At 35.8% G+C, this 20513-nt stretch overlaps 1 protein-coding gene across 1 annotated transcript; it reads right to left on the bottom strand.

The window, feature by feature from the left end:
• Positions 1 to 15597: 15597 nt before the first annotated feature.
• Positions 15598 to 18209, bottom strand: Smp_182530 (tyrosine protein kinase fes (fps) (ptk group IV), putative; the record flags this gene model as incomplete). Its single annotated transcript, XM_018795065.1, has 3 exons — positions 15598 to 15860; positions 16538 to 16721; positions 18042 to 18209. Coding segments are annotated over 3 exons (615 nt in total), but the record flags the coding sequence as incomplete, so codon positions are not given.
• Positions 18210 to 20513: the final 2304 nt, after the last annotated feature.

Genomic DNA, 20513 nt, shown 5'->3' on the forward strand with positions numbered 1-20513 from the left:
GGATGTATTTGTCTTTTTCTTGTTTATTTCATGGTTCACACTGTTAGGATTCAATGCATTCACAGATCAATATTTTGTTGAAATTTGATAGAATTACAGCTGTTGTGTTCCATATTTAAATATCAATTTACAGTAATTAAGGTTTTAGTTTACAAAACAAAAGATAAACATCGAGTTGAATTGTAGCTAGCAGTGGGATCTAGGATATACACTTCTACCTATTTGAGATTACTAATATGAAAGTATCTGAACTTCAGGACCTGCGTTTCATCCTATTTGGGACTTGTCAGCTAGATGTACCTGCCACATTCCAGAGTTGATGTTCACTCTTGGACTCGAACCCATTACCTTTCACTGCTAGTCACTATCCATCTTTGCTTATAATGCTTGTGAATGAGGGTTATATCGAGGCAATATGCCACTCTCGCTGAGGAGTCCCATATTAGGACGAAACGGGCGTCCAGTGCTTCCAGGTTTTCGATGGTGGTCTAGCTTCAATTGACTCATGATTTCAACTTTGAAAAATACTGAAATCTCCAGAAATCCCCTTCTAAATTTCTAAAATGTATTAATGTAAATATAATCTTTCTTTTTCAGTTGATTTTGAACACGAGGCCAAACCTATAGAAGTATTACTCAAAGAAAACAAAGGTAATCAACTGAAATAAGTAACAAATCTGTAAACTTGTAGTGAATGATTGTTTTTTGCTATAAGTCAGTCAGTCAATCACAAGGTAGAACCTTGTACGTACGTATATCAGTTCGAGTTGCCATACCATATTAGCACAGAGATCCAGTTGTCGATTCAAATCCCATAGTGGTAGAAATAGTAAGAGTATAAGGAGTAATCGGTTGTTATTATCTCGCGAATCTCAACCAGGTAGTCTACACCTACCAACATGACTCAGTCCAATTGTCAGTGACTTCATGGATTTGTGCATTCCATTTTTGCAATAATCAATATGTTTGTGATATTAATTCTGTTGTTTGAGTGCTGTTAAGATCTATTCATCATTTTGTTCGTTTATTCATCCAGAAATTTATGTTGTTCCATAAAGTCCTGTTTCTAGTATTTGAGATATGTAAAGGTTATTAACACTTATTTACTTGGATGAGTATATTTGCTTATGTCTGTTATTCCTTCGTGGAGGAGAATAGGCCGCCCATCAGAACTCTCCGTCCAATCCTGTCCTAGGCAATCCTTTCTAATTCTTTCCAATTGCTATTCATCCTCTCCATATCTGTTTCTAATTCTCAATGCAGTGTGTTCTTCAACCATCCTCTTTCCCATTCGCCTTCAGGATTCCAAGTTAGGGCTTGTTTTGTCATGCAGTTTGATAATTTCCGTAATTTATGTCTTATTCCTTTCCAACGTCTTTTCCTAGTTTCCTCTTCATGAGGCTGATGGTTTGTCCTCCTCTCCCCCCGCACAGTAGTCTGTTGCTGATAGTATCTACCCAACGGATAATATGTAAACCAACTACAAAATTCATTAAATAAACACACTTATCAATTATTACCAGAAAGGGTTTTGTGGAGATTTAGTATTTTCATAATAAAAAGCGTGAGTCAATTGAAGCTAGACCATCATGGAAAACCTGGAAGCAATGGACAGCTGTTTCGTTCAATTGTAGGACTCCTCAGCAGTGCGTATCCACGAAATCGCCTGGCGAGATTTGAACTCAGAACCCAGGACCTGGGTTAATGCTGTTTCATCTAGCAAGATAATTTCTTATTGTAACTTATATAAAAACATGATAAATTGAATAATCTTTATATTTTGAAATTTTAGATCTGCTGTTTATGCTTGAAAAAAATGTCAGAACAACTAATGCGAAGTTGAAAAAACAAAAAGGTTATCTCATTACTAATAAGTAGTATTTTTAATTTTACTTAAATATAATGAATGTAAATAAGTAAACTGGACGAGACCATCATTTATAAACGAACCAATCAGGTATAAGATGATAGGTGTTGGATTTTGGCTCGGACTTCACTCATCCATTTGGATAAATAGACTTTCAGCATTATAACTGATGTCAGTTCTTGATGAAAGTCCTTAGTATAATTCGTAATCTTAACCATGAACTATAAATCATAATTCGAAGTCCTCACACACGTTTATAACTTTCATTTGGTCCTAGTTAGTATGCGGACACTGTCATGGTAACTACTCTAGCGTCGCTCAAAAGTCATCCATAAATTGTAGTCTCATCCTAAACTGGGATTGTCCTCTTAAGATTGAGCAATTTTAGTCTGTCACATTGATGATGAGTTTTTGTAGTGTATGATCAACTCATTTAACAATGATAGAGTCGTAGTGTCAGTTACTATATTAAGCCCGTAGTTCTAGCTTCCAGACAGGTCAGTTTATTCATTCTACCTCAACTACTTATTCGCTTATCAATATTGACTGTTTTTATGTAAGCATATGTATGTTCATTTCTTATCTTACTTATCATATGTCGGTAACACATTTCCGTTCAACTATATAGATAAAATCACGCTTGACTAAATTGAGTTGGCTCATTCGACTTCATCATTGAGCGTTATTTCGCTTCGTTACCTTCTCTTCACTTCATCCAGACCAATGAGGGTACAGAATATACGTAGTTAAATATCCATTCTCGTATTTAAGATGTAATCTACATAGTTGGAAAAATATCTGATAATAATCATCATATGATCACTAGTGATTGGCTTCAGGAGGTATTTCCTGGAGTTTTAGTGAGTAGCCGTGACTGGTGGAGTTCAACTAGGTCTGTTGTGGAAAATAACTCACTGAACACAATGGTAGGAGGTGGCGCGATATCGTGGATTGGTTGAAGTTAGACATTAACACCGTTCGATGTTAACTCAGTGGTGTAGATGTTAAGCGTTCACTAGCGAAAACGATAGATTCTGGGTTCAAGTCCCACAAGCAGGATCGTGGATGCTCACTGCCTAGGAGTCCCATATTAGAACGAAACGGCTCTCAAGTGTTTCCAGGTTGTCCATGGTGGTCTAGTTTTATTTGATTCATGGATTCAACTATTATGTAAGTAACTAATAATGCTGAATAATCTAATCAATTGTTAATCAGGTTAGTAACTAAATAATTTTGTCACTATATTCATTGTACTGATGAATTCATACAATATTTCAATAGAGAGAAATTACATCATACATAACAAGTAACTAACTGAGAATAGAGTTTTGTGTAGATTTGAGTAATTTTATATAATTGAAATCATGAGTCAATTGGAGCTAGACCACCATGAAAAACCTGGAAGCACTAGACTATCGTTTCTTCCTATTGTGGGACTCTTCAGCAGTACGCGTCAACGATCCCGCCTCGCGAGCGATATTCGAACCCAAGACCTATCAGTCTCACGTGTGAGCGCTTAACCACTAGACCACTAAGCCGGCACCTGATGTGTTTATAGAACAACATGAATACCGCCTTCTTTTACTTTCAAAACGATTCGTTTCATTATGAGTTGTCGTCGTTTTCTTTTGTTTTACCAGATCTGATAAATGAAAAGTTCAAAAATGAAAACAAAACTATCGATCAATGTATATGATATAAGAATTTCTTCTTATCTAATTATAATTTCTGATTGTAGTTATTGATTGTGCAAGTAAATTGAATGCAGGTCAATCGGGACTAGAACTTATAAGAGGTTTGAATAGACAATTTATAACTATTGGTATTCATTTTGGTATTGCTTATTTGAATCTTTCCATTGATGTTTTTGGACTGCAATTGATCAGTCTCTTATTGGACATATGTGTATACTATACGTAATGCTTCGATAAAGCCTTAATTCACAAGCTTGATAAGCAAAGATGCAGGTATATTCAGCTGATGAGTCTCAAATGGGACGAAACGCACTTCCTGGATTCCACTGCTAGTCACCTAATATTGTTTAAATACTGATATAGAATTTTATTAATTAACAAAGTTGATTCGACTAGTTGGCTAGTGCTTTCAGGTTAAAAACTACAATCTTTACAAATCCCCATACTAATAATTAAACCAACTTTGGTTCTTATACAATAAAACTAAGCGTATTGTGTAATATAGATCTAATGTGTTAACATTTATTATAAGTAGAGATGATGATGGTTAGCAGTGAAAAGTAGGAAATGCGTTTCGTCCTATCTTGGACTCGTCAGCTGGTTATAACTGCATCCTAGAGTTGAGGTTCACTTTGAGACTCGAACCTAGTACCATTCGTCTTAAACAGCATCTCATTATCCACTTAGTTTATAATGCTCATGATTTAATATCACTTGGTAACAGTTTACTTTTTGGATGTTTTAGATGTGAAATACACAATGCAAACTAAACGAGAAAAATACAATCGTAGGTTTTCTCATATCAACATGTGATATGAAAAAGCGATTTCACAAAGTATTTATTTATGTTGCGTATTGCCCTCAAAATGCCCTAGTATAGCTGAGGATGAGACGAGTCCATCTCCCCTCTTCAAATACTCTCACATGGCCACACGTATAAAGCCACTGACACGAAAATCCTACTCACTGATTTCTCGCGGGATTAATGTTGTCTACGAAATTCATTGGACGAAAAGTGAATGTCTGGCAGAGGCTTTCACCGGGTTTGGGGATATGGAGAATTCATCTACAGGATTAGGAAAATCCTGATTACAAACCAATTTCGCACATGGCTCCAGTATCCTGAAGGAACAAAAGGCGTATTAACCAATTATTGATCATCGAATACCATGGGCCTGAATCTCCTCACATTGATCCACTGATATGTGGATCAGTTCCTTAGGTCGAAGGTTCGGGGAATGGCTTTCTAAGAAAACCACTTACTTTGGTTCGGGCACTCGTACAGTATCACATCATTCACACAAATCAAGTAACTTGTGTGGCTTATATGTATACAGTGTCCCTTTGTACCATTACATAATCAAATAGATATTTTCTTATGGCGTGCATAATTCTATAATACAATTGATTCATAGAGACTTATAATATTTTCATAGTTGAAAGCGTGAGTCAATTGAAGCTAGACCACCAGAAAAAAACATAGAAGCACTGGACAGCCGTTTCATTTTATTGTGGGACTTCTCAACAGTACGCATCCACGACTTCGACTCGCGAGATTCGAACCCAGGACCTTCCACAATAGGACGAAATGACCGTTCAGTGCTTCCAGGTATTCCCTGGTAGTCTAACTTCAATTAATTCATGCTTTCAACTATGAAAATAATAAATCTCCACAAAAACCTCCTTCTACTTATAATATTTTTGATTCGACATCCACGTACTTATAATCTTTCAATTTCATTCATATTACATAGAATACAATATTAACAAATCTGAAACATGGACGTCATGTATTCATGAACAACAACAAATCTTTCAAAGTAAGATCTATAGATGAAATAAGCACATGTATATGTTACTTATTTAATTAATTGATTGATTCAATAATGTCATTCTAATTGTTATATCCTAGTGAAGACATAAGTACGGGTAACTTCCAGGATCTATTTCTTCATGACCGGAGTACAACAGAAGTTCCCCTGAAGACAGTCATTGTTGTCCGACTTGTGTCCAATGTGTTTCACTGATTCCAAGCACCTCCATGTTGTATTTTCTTATTTCTGCAGCAATTTGGAAGACTGTTCCGGTCTCCCACATTGTCTGGACATTCCATGTACCTATAAAAGTTATCGCTCTGGTTGTTAGGAGGTGCATCGGTCTCATAAATTCCCGGAGAAGCTACAGAGGGAGTTTCCAAAATCTAATAATGGACGATTATTCTGCATATATTCCTATTGTTTAACTATTGAGTAATTAGATTGTGTATCTTCTTCTGTGTATCTTCATATTATTATAAACGTGGATTATGCACCAATCGGAATACGACTTTTCCAATCTTAACATTGTGCCAAAACAATGACGTTCAACTGGTATGAGCCGTCTAGTGTAATTATTGGTCCCTTGTCCTCCTAGCCCTTCCAATTGAGTCTAAAAACATCAATTGCGAATCATTTATTTCAAGCATAATCGGTTTATAACATCAAGACAGTCCTACCGTGAAACGTGGAGAAATACTACATCCATCATCAAGAAGGTACAAGTATTTATGAACAGTTGTGCATGCAAAATACTCAACATTCACTGACTGGATACCATCAGCAACAACCTACAGTGGGAGAGGACAAACCAGCTTCTAGCTGAAGAGGAAATTAGAAAAAGACGTTGGAAATGTAAAGGACATACATTCAGGAAATCACCAATGTGCATCACGACTCAATCCCTAACATGGATTCCGGAATGGAAGCGAAAAAAGGGAGGGTCAAAGAACACATTACTCCGGGAGAAAGAAGCAGATATGAAAAGGATGAATAGAAACTGGAAAGAACTGGAAAGGAAGGCTCAGGACAGAGTTGGATGGAGAATGCTGGTGAGCGGCCTATGCTCCTCAACGAGGGGTAACAGGCGTAAGTAAGTAATTAAGTAATACTCGATTTATATAACAGACAGACAGAGCGCATTACCCCATAAAATAGAAAATAATATTTGTACAAGATCAACTCAAATATGACTGTGAACGTGGGAGACAATAATCAATAAACTGAGGATAATTTGGGAACAGTAAATCGTAAAATAATAATCCATAGATCAATATGAAACTTACAATAGGATGAATATAGATATACATTATCTAGTCACTGAGTGGTTATACAATAAGAATACATATATAGAATAATAGTCTGCTAATAGGTCCTAGGAGCTACCCGTACTTATGTTTTCTTGTCATTGCTTACTCGAAATCATTTGCTGAATAAATTATTGGTCATTTGATAAACTGAATACATGAAAATACGTCATTCAATGATGAAACTATGTGGTAATGATAATATATCGTTAGTTATAAGAAGATATACTTCGAGATGGTGGAGAAGATTTGTAGCTCAGGTGAGTGATTTTGATGTAGGTTTGTTCACTGAGCTGGATGGTTTGGTCGTGGAGCTATCATCGTCCTTCTGAACGACATCATCAGCACAAACTTCGGGTAGAAGTGAAGTATTTGAATTTCTCCGCATGTGATTCACAGCTTGTTCTGTGCACCTCGATGTTGATTGGTTCTTATTGACCTTAAATCTGTCATTGTTTATTTCTTTGTTTTGGTTGCATCTCCCATTGGTTTAATTTTTGTTCCTATGTTTGTGCACAATTTTCCTGATTGGTTGATAAATTGGATTGATTTCAATGTGCTTGTTTATTGCTGATTGACCTAAGTTCCAAGATTCTAAAAATTCTCTGGTGTTTTTGGAATTGACTCTATCCAAAATCTCTACATTTTCCCAGTCGAATGTATGTTCGTAGTTGTCCACGTGTATTGATATGAGTGAAGAAATGTCGTGGCGTTTGACTGCTAGTTGATGTTCGTGTAGGTGAAGATGAAGGCGAAGATATACTTCAGCTAACAATCTAAATGCATTAGCCATATTATATATTCAAATACTCAGATATACCAGTGTTGAAGAAACGACACTTGTAAGTAAGGTAATATGTTGTCACTGATGATGGACTATGATTTTCATTTCAATGAAAGAATACTCCTTCATCAATATTGAGTCTACTCACTCTCGTCATATTTTATATGTCAAGTTTCTGATTGGATGATTATATGAACTGCTACTATCTTTAGTACCGTTCCAGAATTTTCCAGAAACCCAAGGCCATCTTAAATACTATAAATACCCTAGATATCCTGTACATTAACGAACCTTGGAGTAACGCATTTCTTCCATATTTCCCGCTATTTCTCTGTGTAAATTTAGCCTATAGGTAACTAGAAGTTCTTTCAATAAGAAAACGTCTCAACTTATTCATCAATATTATTTGCGATGGATATATAACAAATAGTAATCAAGGTAATTTTGAGTAGTATATCATGAATGCTTTATTTTTCTTCTTTGAACCCTGAACTTATTCAGTCATTGTTGACGTAGAGGATATTCGTAAGCTACTAGTATTCGATCATAGGTGTCTTCGAAGCATTGCTCATAAATCCTGGGACCACCGGGTAAGTAATACAGTTGTTGTACGTACGTACGTACGAAGTTCTACGTTGTAACTGACTGACTGACGTCTTTCTGTACAACTCATCATAATTATATAAGTTTTATTATCATTATTTACGACTGACAGAATACTTAATTGTAATACTGTAGTGAACAAGAACACAAGTGAGGGACAATCGAATGTATTCTAACACAAAATTACATAATCTCTTAGTCAAATCTAAGTACTATACTGTAAATACTTCATTTGCAAAGTGTCAATCAATTGTCTCAAACTTCATTGCTCCTTAAATTCCACACTTATCATTTTCTGTTCTCGTTCTCTTTTCTTTAATGTTCTCCAACTACTGTCACCAGACATTTCATTTTTCGATTGATGATATATACTACTTATAACTGTCAATGTCAGTAGAACACATCATACTACTTGTTATTTCCATGAATTCACTACAGATTTAATCTGATAGTGTTATGACTTTCAGTCTTGCGTAATATGATTACTGACTGATTTATTGACCAGACTAATGACATATAAAAACCAGTACGAGCAGCTTAGAGTCAACTCTGAGTTCTTATTGGTTCATTGAGATAGTAGTTTCTCACCTAACACAGATGGTTCATTCAGTTCAGAACACAATCTCAGTTTCCACTGTATGAATAGCGTATTTCGGCCATACTTGGTTTATATATACAAGTAAATCAGACTGCATCATACCATAAAATAGAAGGTAAGAATTATACAAGATCAGGCCAAAAAGTGGCTGTGACTGTATGAGAGACTGTAACTCATAAATTGGGAATAACTTAGGAATAGTCGAATAGAAGCTTATAATGACGGGGATATGAATACTTACAATTGAGTTACCTAGTGATTACACTCTAAAGAATATAATACTTAATAACAATCCAGTCGATAGCATTCGATCTGAACTAGGAAGAATTTGACATACATGACATTGATCACCACCCAAGTGATCAATAATCCATACATAGATCCTAGCAGTTATCATTCAATGATTTAAAGAATCTGATTGGATGGAATCCATTTGGTTCTTTGTAACTTGATTTGATCTTTAAAATAGAACAATTCACGAGAAAAGATTAAATTTTGTTTTAATTTTATTTTCTAGATATTGATACACTTTATAATGATATAGTTCACAAAGAAATACGTATTCGTTATTATAATTTCCATTTATGTAAGTCAATTTGTAGATTAACATATAATGTAAGACAGATAGTGGCTAGTAGTGGAATCAAGTATGACGCGCGTTTCATCCTATTTGGGGCTCGTCAGATGGATGTGCCTCCATCTCAGATTTGATGTCTACTCCAGGATTCGAACCCAGTATCATTCACTTCAAACGTCATCTCATTATCTACTTAGCTACTTATTCCAGATAGTCGCCAGTTTGTGCAATCGTGTAAACTTTAATTCATTTCCTCATTGGCTGTTTGAATCTTCCCACTGACTTGGGACGATATCGAGGTAAGCGCACAGGGTACATAGGTGTCAATAAGAGACTGATCAATTTGCAGTCTTAAACATCAATGGGAAGATTCAAGTAAACAGTACCAAGTGAATTTAACTTTGATATTTGTATCCCAAAACATAATCTAAAATTTCTTCTTCTATGATGTACTCTCAGTATGTCGTTCAGATATAATAATGATTTCATCATTAGGCCCTCAGGAAGATACGGTATGAAAGAGATATACTGATGATACTTTTATTATTTGTGAAGAAGATATGAACCTCAATGGAATTTTGAATCGATTCAATAATTGTCATAACTCGCTTCGATCCACACTGGAGGCAGACATGAGCGAGGAATTTAATTCTTTTTGATGTCCAATTGAAAAGAAGGTCAGATGGTTTAGTACAAAGATCTATATATAACAAACGGAACAGTAATGGTCAGTATAGATAATTCCGTTGCTGTATCTGACTGAGTAGAATTAGAAATTTAATTAATTCTTTATCTTCAAGGACTAGACAAACATGACATAATAGATGACGAACCAATTCACCTTCGACAGATACTCATCAGGAATGGTTATCCTCCTAGACTTTTTGATAGAAACTTAAGACCAAGACAACATGCTGGAAAATCAGCAACCCTTCAAACGAAAACTCTCTATGGATACCGATTTTAAAGGAAACACGGCTGCGACATCTTGAATAAACGGATTTCCAAATCCTTGAATAAAACTTTCTATTCAGATCATTTCCGTATTGTCTCCTCAAGCCAACTTACCATTCACAGATACGTTAAGAATAAAATTTGGCATTGAGCCACATCAATGTGCACCTATACATTGACTTGCTCTTGTGTGAAAGGTTAGGTTGGCCATACAAAGAGACCACTTTCCAAACGCATTTCAGAAAATTACTTAACGTTACTTTAAAAGGAGAATGTAAAACAGTCACTAGTTCAATACAGGAGCATCTAATCAACTCTGAACACGTCAGTTTGAAGGAATTTTCCTTAAAACAGTCTACACAATCAAAGGAACTGAATCAAAGGGAAGTTAAATCGAAAACATTTATACTGCTGAGGTTCAAGCCTGAACTCTGTGTGCAAAAATGACACGTCCAACCTCTCATCCCTCATTGAATTTAATTTACTTCTGTAGTATGTTTTGATCGTTTTCTTTATAAATTAGTGTTTCCTAATTTTAAACTGTAATCAGTTATTATTATGCTCCAACGATTTTTCATGATCATTATTCAGTTGTTACTATGACCTTCATTATCAGAAGGGGTTTTGTGAAGATTTGAGAAATTTTATAGTTGAATTCATGAGTCAGTTGAAGCTAGCCCACCATGGAAAACCTAGAAGTGGTAGACGAACGTTTCGTTCTAGTATGGGACTCCTCGGCAGTGCGCATACGCGATGTAACTTCTACAACATTTTGATCACGTTTTTATGATCATCCCATCGTTGATGACAGATGTAGGCAAAACTATTTTCATCCTTCTATTCTTCTCTAAGCCACTGATTATGACACAACTTAATTTGAACACTGCAGTCTTAAATCACTTTGCCATTCAATCTTTTCTATCCTTCTATAGACACATATATTTGCCATCAAACTCTATATAAGAATGTACAACTTCAATAAATGATAACATCCAGAAATGTAACTTCGGCAACATTTTGATCACGTTTTTATGATCATCCCATCGTTGATGACAGATGTAGGCACAATGAGATATTCGAATCCATACTATATTCTTAGAATTTCAGAAAACATAGATTCAATTCGGACATCACTTTTAACGACCAATTATTCGTCATTTTCTTTGTTTACAGTTAAACATCAGTTGCTCACAGATATTATTAAAGAAATGAAGGAATCAAGGTAAACATTTCAGTGACATTTTCAATTAAACTCATGAAATGCTGATTGGATAAGATGCTTCTAAGTGTTTTCAGCGCCTTTTTTTCGAGGAGTTTTTTGGACCTCCTCAACAGTATACAATCAGCAACGTCTTTTTTTCGTTTCAGATAATACACAGAAGAAATGCAATGAAGCTCCAGTATTATTGATATTCTCACATGCTTCAATCTGATTTAATTTTTAATTGACCCATTTTAAGTAAAGCTACAAATAATCTGTTAATTATAAGTTAATAAATAAAGAATGTTCGCAAATACTTTGATCTATGTCTTTTCAAATAGCATACAGAAAGGAGATCATTATTATGCACGTTGGGATGACTTTGACTGCTGATAGGACTAAGTAACCTTACATGATATGTGCTACTGATGTTGACAGATATAAGTAGTATGTATCATCAGTCGAAAGTGAAATGCCTCGAGAGAAAGTTAACATGATCGAAGGAGATAGAACGAGAACAAAGAATGATTAGTGCGGAAACGAAGGAACAATGAAGTCTGAGATGATTGATTGACATTTTGCAAATGAAGTATTTCTTTACTGTATGGTACTCAGATTTTACAAAAAAGATTCTGTAATTTTGTGTTGAAACACATTCGATTGTCGCTAATCATATTCTCGTTCACCACGCTATTACCTATTTCATAGGAACCTCATGAAACAAATATCTAACTCTACGTTTTACGAAGTGTTCAATAAGTATATAAAACCATGCATTGACAACACAGATAATTGATCATTTTGATCAGTTGGATCTTGTCACACAAAAATTTGTTGTTCATTCATAATCAACATCTATGGTGAAGTCATAACAGCAGATGTAGAAGAGTTTGAATGCGACCGATATATCAATAAATTCAGGAACGTTATTGATATAACTCTTTACAAAGTATTCCACGCGAAATGGAGTATTCAGAAGAACACTGCCATTGGAATATGGTTTTCATGAATATCTTCTTGAACGCTGATTAAATATAAATTCATGCTTGAATAGTTTGATTATGAAGGGTCACTCCAACGAAATCATCATCTAAAATACACAACAAATACCGCATCTTAAGTGGTTGACGTCTTCTTCATTACTCAAAGATGAAAATCTGGGTATTTTCTTAAGGCTCAACCAAATCAATGCGAATCACTACAATCCTCCAGTCAGTTGACACACCAGCCATACTCAAAGTACAATACAGTCCTTTTCATAAATGGATGCATTTCACCAGTTAAATAGGCACCACTTTCAAGATCATGATTCAATACTACTTTGAATTTGTATACTTAATACTCATTGTAAATTTCAAATTCATTTCTTTTGATAATATAGATTAGAATATATCAACTTGTTCTATTCCAAGAAACGAATAAAGTTAGTATAAATAGCACTTTGAAATTTTATAATTTCCAGAAAATAGTGCTGTTAGAGTTATGTGTTTGAATAGTAATACGATCGGAGCACAAAATTTAAAAAAAATTTGATGCGCTTCCCACACCATTGTCAACAGATTTCAAGTACATTTCAATTAGCACTATAAAAGTATTTTGTATGTGATATAGGTACAAAGAATTAGTAGTGATCATAAATGTTTCCTTATTGACAGTTGTGTTTAGTAGAGAAGTTTATATGTGTCTTTTCAGTCTAAACGGCAGTGGCATGTGTTACCTACTCAGTCATCAGCTTCTATCACTCGAGATATTCATCTGATTTAATATGAACAATGTCTTAAAAAGAGAGAGTTTTTTGGGGATACCTGAATTTTTTTCACAATATATATTTGATAAGCACACGATAGTTAACACTTTGTGTAGTATAGAGTATAACGTCATGAGCATTTTCGCTCAACATCCTTCAAAAAAAAGTCAAAGATTGTTGAATGGCTTGCTTTACAGTTAACCCGTCAGTCAATATCAGTCAAACGGTGTATAACTTTCAGTCAGAATCCGTAATATTTTTTCGCTTAAAACTCTGATTTCAAACCAATTGTGAACATGTGCTACAGGATCCTGAGGGAACGAAAGGCGTAGTAACCAGTTATTGAACTCCGAATACCATGGAACTGCATCTCTTAACGTTGATCGACTGCCTCATAGATTAGGTTTGTAGGTCAAGGGTTCGGGGAATAGCCTCCTAGGAAAACCACCTTCGGTTTGGGCAGCCAAGGCAGTATCCTAACCCTTACATAAATCGAATGATTGATTTGGAGCATATCTATCTAGTGCCTCCTTGTGCCAATGTTTATGTGTTAGAATAAATAAACATGGATTAATATCCGATATTTTGTACTTTCTCACATTTGCACAAAAAAGTATTAGGCATACAACCTTAAACATGGATAATTTTGAGTATGAAATTAACATCAGTATGAATGTGAAATTTGACATTTTCACATAAGTGGATAGGACACACATTGGGGAAATCACCCAACTGCGTCACAAGACAAGCTCTTACTTGGAATCCTCAAGACTGAAGAACACATTACGCCGAGAAGTGGAAACAGATATGAGAAGAATGAACAACAGTTGGATAGAACTAGAAATTAAGGCACATGACAGAGTGAGTGGGTTGAAGAATGCTGGTGGGAGGCTTATGCTTCATTGGGAGTAACAGGCGTAAGTAAGTTTAAAAAATTAACCATAAACAAACCTACGTGTAGGAAATGAGATATAAATCCTACACCAAGATCATTATCTTATAATCATAGACACATTTACTAAATCGTAGCAACTAATATAGAATATCTATTTACATAAACAGATATGATTTGTGGATATTATAGTAATTTTAATAGCTGAAATCATAAGTCAATTGAAGCTAGACCATCATTGAAAACCTGGAAGCACTGGACGGCCGTTTCTTCCTGTCGTCGGACTCCTCAGCTTTGCTTAAAAAAGAATTACTCAATCTCAAATGAAATACATCACCATTATATCAAGTACTCTAGCCTATAACCCTAACACATTATAACTTGATCAGTCATATTAACAAACAATCAACTAAATATAATTTCAACAGAGTATAACAATAACATCAAACAACATCAATACATACAGTCAATCACAACGTAGAACTTCGTACGTACGTACGTACATACATCCGTTCGAGTTGCATTACATAATAATACCAATACTACTAATACTTTGTATCAATTTTGTTTATTTACTTCTATAAAAAGTAAGTTATAAGTTACAATTTGTAATAATTACCTAATACCCTTCAAAATCAAAACCCCCTACATTGATAAGTATACAATGGAATATATAAAAAAGAAAAGAAAAGAAAACGATGAGACAATTATTCCTATTAAGGTATGTAAAGAATCATCCTATGAGAATAACTACAGAAGTATATGTGCGTATAGGTTACAAGGGGTAACAGGTATAAGTAAGTAGGTAAGTTAGTTCAAGTATACATAAGTAATTAAGTGTCTATATTCAATAATGAAATATTGGATGAACTATGCTATATTCCATGGAGATTAATGAATGATAACTCCTCACTAATTGCCAGGGGGATCATCACGTCATATATATATATATATATATATATATATATATATTGACAGGGTCCATATCATAAATTACATTGTGAATGTATGTCATATTGAACACTTACACACACACACACACATACTCCCTTTCTCTTTGAGAATCATTCATTGATGTGTATTATTTTGTTTATGGTAAATGTAATGTAATCTGAAGAGAATATACAAATTAAATCTACTTTTTATCACAGTCTATAAATAAAGATAAGAAACAATGAAAGAAGGATTAAATAAGTATATAAGTAGTATAAATTGAAATCATAAAAATTATTAAAATGAAATGATATAATGACAATTACAATGATCATAGGTAGTGGATTATATGATATACATGGTTACAGTACAACTATGTATACCATATATCATGAATTGAATCAATTATATTAGTGATAATAATAAATAGAAAGGTTTGTCACTCGGAACTGTAAGTTAGTTGCCATAGTGAATAACAGTGAAATAAAGGCGCTTGCAAAAACAAAAAAACAGAAAAAAGATTGCAATACATATACACAATTACATGTATGTATATAGATCTATATAAACTATTGTATGTATGTGTATGTATGTATAGGGCATAGTAACAAAAAAATAGATCCATATTAATCTTCTCTAGTTCGTCTATCTTTAACAGAAACGGATAAATGTAATGGAGTTGTTGATAGATTGTCAATAGCAGATTTCTTCAATTGAGCATTGTCTATAGATCTATTTAAATTTGGTGTAAATGAATTGACATTAGGTATTTGTATTTCATTAGAAATTTTTGAAAAACTTGGCCGATTCATTGGTTCATCATGCCAACAATGATTCATTAATGTACGTAACCAAACTGGCATTAAATCTGGTGCAGGTAATCTATAACCTGACAAGAGAAAATATTGAAAAAAAAGAAATGATTGTATCGATATATTACTGATAAAAGTAAGTTAGCATAGAACTAAACTCCAAAACTTTCTAAGCAAAGATGGATAGTGGTTAGCAGTGCAATCCAGTTTGATGCGCGTTTCGTCCTATTCGGGACTCGTCAGCTGGATGTACCTGCATCTTAGAGTTGATGTTCACTCTGGGACTCGAACCAAGTACCTTGTAGCAGTCCTAAAAACATCAATGGGAAGATTCAAACAAACAATACTAAGTGAATTTAAACTTCACCCATCGCACTAGCAAGTGGCTATCACGACTCAGTGGCCGAGTGGATAACGCGATGGCGTTTGAAGCGAACAGTATTGGGTTCGAGTCCCAGAATGAACATCAACTCTGAGATACAGGTACATTCATCTGATGAGTCCCAAATAGGACGAAACGTGAGTCCTGGATTCCACTGCTACCCACTATTCATCTTTGCTTACAATGCTAGTGAATTTAGGCTTTATCGAGGTTATACGCACAGTATGCACATATGCCAATTAGAGACTGACTAGTTGCACTTCTAAACATCAATGGGAAGATTCAAACAAACAAACAACTTTATGTTCATTCTATTCATTCATTTAGTATAAAGAAACTTACATAACAGATTTGAGAAATTAAATAATTTACCTGATTCAATCATATCCCTTGTTTGTTGATTCGACCAATTTCGATAAGGTACATCACCGAAAGTAAATATTTCCCATAAAAGTACACCATAAGACCATACATCACATTTGATAGTATAACGACCAGTACGAAGTGCTTCAGGAGCTGTCCATTTGATTGGGATTTGACCTCGTTTATCACTTAACTAGAAAGAGATAGATAGATAGATAGATAGATAGATAAGATGAATTACAATCATCATGTGAAGGAATATAAAGAAAAACTCGGTAAAGACACTGTCATTAGAATATTACAGTACGGCTAAAAACCGTAATGTTTAAGAAATGTGTTGACCTTTAATAGATATTTTCGTGAAACTCCTTCATAGTAATTGAATTATATGACGAAAGTTCAGTAAGAATAATGGGAGATAGTGGATTCGGTCACTTTAATATAGAATAACTCTCAGTACTCAAGTCTTTTCCTCCAGATGCGATGGCACGGCCAAAAGTGGGAAGAGTTAATCCGACCTCAAAAAATGCTCTCACATGACCAAGCGTATGCAGCCACTGTCACAAAAATCTTATTCACTGCCTTCTTGTGGCATTACTGATGTTTAAGAAATTGAGAAGGCTTCAAGCGAATGTCTGACGCTTTAACCATGTTGGTGGATATAGAGGATCCACTTAGGGGAATTGGAAAATCCTGATTTCAAACCAATTGTGAACATGGGCTACAGGATCCTGAGAGAATAAAAGGCGTATGAACCATTTATTGATCTCCGAATACCATGGGACTGCATCTTCTGACGTTGATCCTGTTACATCCCGAAGAGAATTATGAATGGCAACTTAGAGGACTATTTATAGACCAATATGATGCGTACACTTCCTATTGTATAACTGTTAAGTAACTAAACTTTTCATATTCGTGTTCCCTTTATTATAAGCTTTATTTTGACCCATAGACTATTACTAAACGATTTACCATTCCTGAGTTATACCCAGTCTCTTAATTACTGTTCCCCCTATTCATAGCTACATTTGGCTAAATCTTGTACAAATGTTGTTCCCTATTTTATAGTACGATGTGGTCAGTTTGTTCGGTATATAAACCCAGGCAGATAGCAGGACTGATAAGTACTCTAGACTGCTCGCACGGATTTTGTGTATCAATGGTCCGATCGATGATCCACTGCTCTCCGATTGGCGACATCATCACGTTATATATTAAACAGGGCACGCATGCACACGATATAACAGATCTACTGCCTTATGGATTACACTTGTAGGTCAAAGTCTCCGGGAATAGCTTTCTAAGGAAACCACCTACTCTGGTTTGGGCAGCCGGGGCAGTATCCCAACCCTCACAAAAATCATTTGATTTATATGGAGCATATCTATTTGTTGCCTCTTTGAGTGTGTTTAAATAAATAATAAATGCATACTTACATAGGTATTTGATGAAAAATGAGGTTCCTAAACCCGATATTATACACATATATAAAACCATTTCTTCAACTTACTTCATATATATGTTCTTCTCTTGACATGCCAAAATCAGCTATTTTTAATTGACCATCATCAGAAATTAAGCAATTTCTTGCTGCTAAATCACTATTATAATACAGATTGAATGAAAAATATACAATGAGAGATCGAGAATACACAAAATTTACAATTGGTTTTCGTTTTACTTGTTAGGATATTCACAAGAATATCCCAAAAATTATCTCGAATGTAAAATGGTATGTTTTCAGACTCTTCACATAATTCGCATGTTATTTCCTATTGGCCATTATTTACAGTGTCCTAACTATGACTTTCATGTGTCGTTTCCCTATTGGTCAATTTTGAGTCGTCCTAATTATAACCTTCACGTGTCCTTCCTTTCCATTGGTTACTGTTAATAGTCATCGTAACTGTATAAATATGCCTTGTCTGTAAACCATTTTTGTTCTGCTGCTGACCATATAAACAATTCTCATTTAACGGCTGTGTTCTGATTTATTGGAGTTGGGGAACAGTATTGGGGTCGAACTAGGATATCTGAATTTGGTCAATCGGTAGAATTTCGCGTAGTCCTATCGCAATACCCACGCTATATTTCGCATTATAACAATTTGGCGACGGAGATTTTGCAAACAAGTTGCTGACTAGCTATGGATCCAGTTAAATTAGAAGAATTGTTCAAGCAACAGCTGAAGCTGATGGAGATGCTTACTCAGACGCAGATCTCTTCTCGAGTCTCATGTACACCAACAATCCCTCAATCAGTCGACGGTATTACTAGTGGTATTTCAGAGTTTCTTTATGATCCTGATGCCAATATTACATTTGATACCTGGTTCAGACGTTATGAAGATCTTTTTAAAGTCGACCTTGCTGACAGAGATGATTCGTGGAAGGTGCGTCTTCTCCTTCGAAAACTTGGTCCATCAGAGCTTGATAAGTATTGCAACTACATTCTACCGCAGAACCCACGAGACCGTTCCTTCGATGCCACTGTTCAAACTCTCAGTCAACTTTTTGGTGACCATCATTCACTTTTTAATACGCGTTATCGCTGTTTAAAACTGGTCATGAACGAGTCCGATGACTTCTTAACCCATGTTGGCATTGTCAACCGTGAGTGCGAACGGTTCAAGCTCAAATCCCTTACCGACGACCAATTCAAATCCCTCGTATTCATATGTAGTCTTCAGTCACCCAAATTCTCCGACATCAGAACTCGATTGCTGAACCGCCTTGAACAAGACCCTACGCTGACACTTAATGCAATCGCCGACGAGTATCAACGCATTGTCAACCTGCAGCGTGACACCACTTTGGTCCAATCTGGGGGCCAGGGTGGTTGCGAAGTTCACGCTGTCCAACGTCAGAACAAATCTCCGAGATCAACAACCTGTGGTCCTACGAAAGCCAATGCTCCTTCTTTCTCTAATCACTCCAGACCGGTTCACAAGAAGCCCCCCTCTCCATGTTGGCACTGTGGAGCCTGGCATTATGTGAAATTTTGTCCATTCAAACAGCAGCTGTGCGATCGCTGTCATAAAGTTGGTCACAAAAGCGGTTTTTGTCAATCCCATCGACCCAATAGTCGTCGAAATGCACAGACGCAACGTCGTTATACTAAAAAGCAGCTTCCCTCATCAGGAAGTTTAGCAGCAGTCTTCCACACCCATGCCGCCACGCGACGCAAATTTCTAACCCTCTCAATCAATGGTCAGCCAGTTCGATTGCAGTTGGACACTGCATCAGATATCACTATTCTGTCAAAAGAAACTTGGCGAACCTTGGGTCAACCTCCCATCAAACCATCTTCGCAGACAGCCGTTAGTGCATGTGGTGGTCATCTCCGCCTTCATGGTGAACTTAATTGCTGTATTTCGTTCAGAGGTACAACCTTCAAGGGTACGTGCTACATCACCAAATCCCCTCTCAATCTTCTGGGTTTAGATTGGTTCGAAGAACTTGGTCTTGCCAATCTACCTATCAGCACTATCTGTAATCAAGTAAAAACTCCTGCTACTACACAACAGCATGCTGCAGACCTCCAAAATCGATTCATCGAACTCCTCCAGCCTGGTTGGAGGCTACGAACAGTCCATAGTGCGATGGCACCCAGGCGAGTAGCCCAACAGAGTCCTCACATGAAGAATACCCGAATTCCTTACGAAGTTGGCGCAAAAGTGTATGTGCGGGACTATAGACATGGGTATGATAGATGGATAGAGGGTGAAGTCGCAAAGAGACAGGGGAAGGTCATGTATGAGGTCAGAGTAAACAAAGAAATCTGGACCAGGCACCATAATCAACTAAGGCCAAGAGAATCCAAGGAAAAAGTTGAAGTTACGAAACGCATCCCACTCGATTTATTACTGGATACTTTCCAACTTCCGCCAATACCTACAACGGAGGCAACTCAGTCATCTAATCAAGCAGAACATTCTTCAAGTTCTCGGTCGTTACCTCGAAGGAGGTCGGCACGCAAACGC

The sequence above is a fragment of the Schistosoma mansoni genome (genome assembly GCF_000237925.1).
Source record: "Schistosoma mansoni, WGS project CABG00000000 data, supercontig 0181, strain Puerto Rico, whole genome shotgun sequence".
Lineage (NCBI taxonomy): Eukaryota > Metazoa > Platyhelminthes > Trematoda > Strigeidida > Schistosomatidae > Schistosoma > Schistosoma mansoni.